At 34.3% G+C, this 4,396-nt stretch overlaps 1 protein-coding gene across 1 annotated transcript in view; it reads left to right on the top strand.

The window, feature by feature from the left end:
- LOC107583454 (nidogen-2-like) overlaps nucleotides 1–4,396 on the top strand; it is a 62,216-nt gene that overhangs the window by 45,861 nt on the left and 11,959 nt on the right. The window contains 3 exon segments of the mRNA XM_016269654.1: nucleotides 857–1,084; nucleotides 2,514–2,741; nucleotides 3,265–3,507. Of these exon segments, the coding sequence (XP_016125140.1) occupies nucleotides 857–1,084; nucleotides 2,514–2,741; nucleotides 3,265–3,507 (699 nt within the window).

The following is a 4,396-nucleotide window of genomic DNA, read 5'->3' as shown; positions in this document are numbered from 1 at the left end:
AATAATAATAATAATTTATGCATTTAGCAGACGCTTTTATCCAAAGCGACTTACAGTGCATTCAGGCTATGCATTTTGTACCAGTATTTTTTTGAAAGAAGTCTTATATGTTTAACAAGGCTGCATTTATTTGATCAAAGAATACAGTAAAAACTGTAATATTGTGAAATATTATAACAATGTTATTTACTCAAGTGATGGCAAAGCTTAATTTTTAGAATCATTAGTCCAGTCTTCAGTGTCACATGATCCTTCAGAAATCATTCTAACATGCTGAGTTTATGCTCAGGAAACATTTCTTATAATTATCAGTGTTGAAAACAATTGTGCTGCTTAATATTTTTGTGGAAACTGGATTGTTTGATGAATAGAAAGTTCAAAACCACAGCATTTATTTTCAATATTTGTTCTTGTAACAATGTAAAAGTCTTTACTGTCACTTTTGATCGATTTCATGCATCTTTGCTCAATAAAATTATTAATTTCTTTTAAAAAATCCTCAGTACAAATTCGACCTAAGCTAGTTGTCTGAGAAAACAGGCCCTTACCCTGAGTTTAAGGAGGATAGCATAAAAATGTGGAGAGATACACCTTTATTGTTGTAGACATACTGCATTCCTCTTTGGAAAAATTTAGGATTTTAGGGAAGGTCGAGGTTTGTCAAAACCACCTGTGTTTACATGGGCAATATTAACATCGGCAATATTATGGCCAAAACAGATAATAACTTTATTGGAGTTTAGAGTTTGGTAACTCTTAAACTTGCGCAAACCCTTTCGTTTCATATAAACAAAGGGTTGTTCAAAGGAGTGTAATGGAGAAATAACAATCCCCTGTGTATCTTGTGTGCTCCTAGTGCGTCCCAAGACCCAGTGTGAGCAGCACAGAGACAGTCTTCAGAGCGGAAATGGTGGTGTTCGTCCTATAGGAGCCTTCATCCCTCAGTGTGATGAGGAGGGTCAGTACAGGCCGCAGCAGTGCCACGGGTCCACAGGTCACTGCTGGTGTGTGGACAGTAGAGGACAGGAGAGAGCGGGAACCAGAACTCCACCCGGAGCCCCAACAATAAACTGTGACGAGCCAGGTAAGAAATAGGCCTCCCTCAATAGGTCATCTGTCCTATTCTAAATAATATTTCATTTTTTTAATTAATTAATTGTCATGGGATCTGTTATGGAGCGGTAGCAGTTGCTCTTTTTGTTGGAATATCTCCAAACTCTAGATGCTTTGCAAATTTTAGATGCTGTTATTTTAACATTTTATATACTTTTTTGTATTTATTAACATTTTAACATAGCTTTCATTTTTATATTTTCAGTTTAAATTTTGTCATTATTTTAGTGCAAGTTTAAGTGATTTTCATATGTGCATTTGTCATTTTTATAACTTTTTTTAATATATCTATTAATTTAAATATATTTATTTTTATTTAAGTTTTAGCAATTTTAGTACTTCAACTCAAACTTATTTGATTTCTGTTAGTGGCCAAGGCAACATTTCTGATTTTAAAGAGTTTTAAGTTTACCTTTTTCATTTAATATTTGGTTTTATTTTAGTTAGGGGAGGTTGACTGTCATCGGAACCACCAGAAACATCAAAAACAGTTGCTTTTTTGTTGTTGGAATATCTCCAAACTCTAGATGCTTTGCAAATTTTAGATGCTGTTATTTTAACATAATTTATATAATTTTTTAGTATTTATTAACATTTTGACATAGCTTTTATTTTTATATTTTCAGTTTAAATTTTGTCATTATTTTATTGCAAGTTTTAGTGATTTTCAGATATGTATTTTTCATTTTTATAACTTTTTAAAAATATATCTATTAATTAAAATTTATTTATTTTTATTTAAGTTTTTGCTATTTAAGTTCTTCAACTCATCAAAATTTCTGTTAGTGGCCAAGGCAACATTTCTGATTTTAATTTTAAAGAGTTTTAAGTTTACATTTTTCATTTAATATTTGGTTTTATTTGAGTTAGGGGAGGTTGAATGTCATCAGAAACATCAAAAATTCTGTAACTTTATTGAAGTAACTTTATGGTTGAGATTTTTCTACTGAGGGGTGTGATGGGAGAATAACAAACTCTTTTCTATCCCAAGTGCGTCCAGTGCGTCCCAAGACCCAGTGTGAGAAATTTATTTAAAAAAATCCTCAGTACAAATTCGACCTAAGCTAGTTGTCTGAGTAAACAGGCCCTTACCCTGAGTTTAAGGAGGATAGCATAAAAATGTGGAGAGATACACCTTTATTGTTGTAGACATATTGCATTCCTCTTTGGAAAAATGTAGGATTTTAGGGAAGGTCGAGGTTTGTCAAAACCACCTGTGTTTACATGGGCAATATTAACATCTGCAATATTATGATCAAAACAGATAATAACTTTATTGGAGTTTAGAGTTTGGTAACTCTTAAACTTGCGCAAACCCTTTCGTTTCATATAAACAAAGGGTTGTTCAAAGGAGTGTAATGGAGAAATAACAATCCCCTGTGTATCTTGTGTGCTCCTAGTGCGTCCCAAGACCCAGTGTGAGCAGCACAGAGACAGTCTTCAGAGCGGAAATGGTGGTGTTCGTCCTATAGGAGCCTTCATCCCTCAGTGTGATGAGGAGGGTCAGTACAGGCCGCAGCAGTGCCACGGGTCCACAGGTCACTGCTGGTGTGTGGACAGTAGAGGACAGGAGAGAGCGGGAACCAGAACTCCACCCGGAGCCCCAACAATAAACTGTGACGAGCCAGGTAAGAAATAGGCCTCCCTCAATAGGTCATCTGTCCTATTTTATATAATATTTCAATTTTTTAAACAATCAATTTTTATGGTATATTTTATAGATAGGTAGAAATTGTTCTTTTTCAAAATATGTCCTTAAATTCTAGATTCTACTTCACCAGTGTTATTTTATTATTATTTATGTACTTATATATTATTATTAACATATATTATAGTACTTATTAATATTTTATTATTTTGTTTTCAGTTGTCATTTTAATTATTTAAATTTTAATTTAAGTTTTAGCAATTTTCTTATGTGCTTTTGTCTTTTTTCCTCTATTTCTATTTAAATATTTTTATATAGCCTTAATTATATTTTATTTCAGTTCAAGTAAGTTTAGCACATTCAGAAAAGTTTCCATTTTAGTAACGAATAACAACACTGTTCATTTCTAATAAAATACTTAAGGGGAGGTTGAAATTTGTCAGAACCACCTGCAAGATTTTTGTACTGAGGGGTGTGATGGGAGAATAACAAACTCTTTTTAGCCCAAGTGCGTCCAGTGCGTCCAAAGACCCAGTGTGAGCAGCACAGAGACAGTCTTCGTAGCAGAGATGGTGATGTTCCTCTGATAGGAGCCTTCATCCCTCAGTGTGATGAGGAGGGTCAGTACAGGCCGCAGCAGTGCCGCGGGTCCCCAGGTCACTGCTGGTGTGTGGACAGTAGAGGACAGGAGAGAGCGGGAACCAGAACTCCACCCGGAGCCCCAACAATAAACTGTGACGAGCCAGGTAAGAAATAGGCCTCCCTCAATAGGTCATCTGTCCTATTCTGTATAAAATTTCATTTTTTTAATTAATTAATTGTCATGGGATCTGTTATAGAGCGGTAGCAGTTGCTCTTTTTGTTGGAATATCTCCAAACTCTAGATGCTTTGCAAATTTTAGATGCTGTTATTTTAACATAATTTATATTTTTCTTTAGTATTTATTAACATTTGACATAGCTTTTATTTTTTATATTTTCAGTTAAAATGTTGTCATTATTTTAGTGCAAGTTTTAGTGATTTTCATATGTGTACACATGTGGTCAGAATTATTGGAACCCTTGGTAAATATGATCAAAGAACGCTATGAAAATAAATCTGCATTGTTAATCCTTTTGATCTTTTATTTTAAAAATTCTCAAAAATCTAACCTTCCATTGGAGAATAAGAATTTAAAATGGGGGGAAATATCATTATGAAATAAATGTTTTTCTCTAATACACATTGGACACAATTAACGGTACCCTCCAGAATCTCTCCACACCCTTCAGATTTCCAGCTCCATGATGGTGCTTCTCCTCTTCAGTTCACCACACTCATTTTCTATAGAGTTCAGGTCAGAGGACTGGAATGGCCATAGCAGAAGCTTGGTTTTGTGCCCAGTGACCCATTGTTGTGTTGTTTTTAAGGTTTGTTTTTAGATTATTGTTCGGTTGGAAGATCCAAACATGGCCCATTATAAGATTTCTAACAGAGTCGGTCACTTTTAGATTTTTTATCTGTTGGTATTTGATAGAATCAAAGATGCCATGTATCTAAACAAGATGTCCAGGACCTCCAGCAGAAATATAGGCCCACAACATTAAAAATACAGCAATATATTTCATTGTACACATGGGGTACTTTTTATCCCT

Source organism: Sinocyclocheilus grahami, unplaced genomic scaffold (assembly GCF_001515645.1).
Source record: "Sinocyclocheilus grahami isolate Dianchi unplaced genomic scaffold, SAMN03320097.WGS_v1.1 scaffold54.1, whole genome shotgun sequence".
Classification (NCBI taxonomy): Eukaryota; Metazoa; Chordata; class Actinopteri; order Cypriniformes; family Cyprinidae; genus Sinocyclocheilus; species Sinocyclocheilus grahami.
Note: the sequence above shows the minus strand (reverse complement) of the source record. Positions and strands in the feature narration are given on the sequence as shown.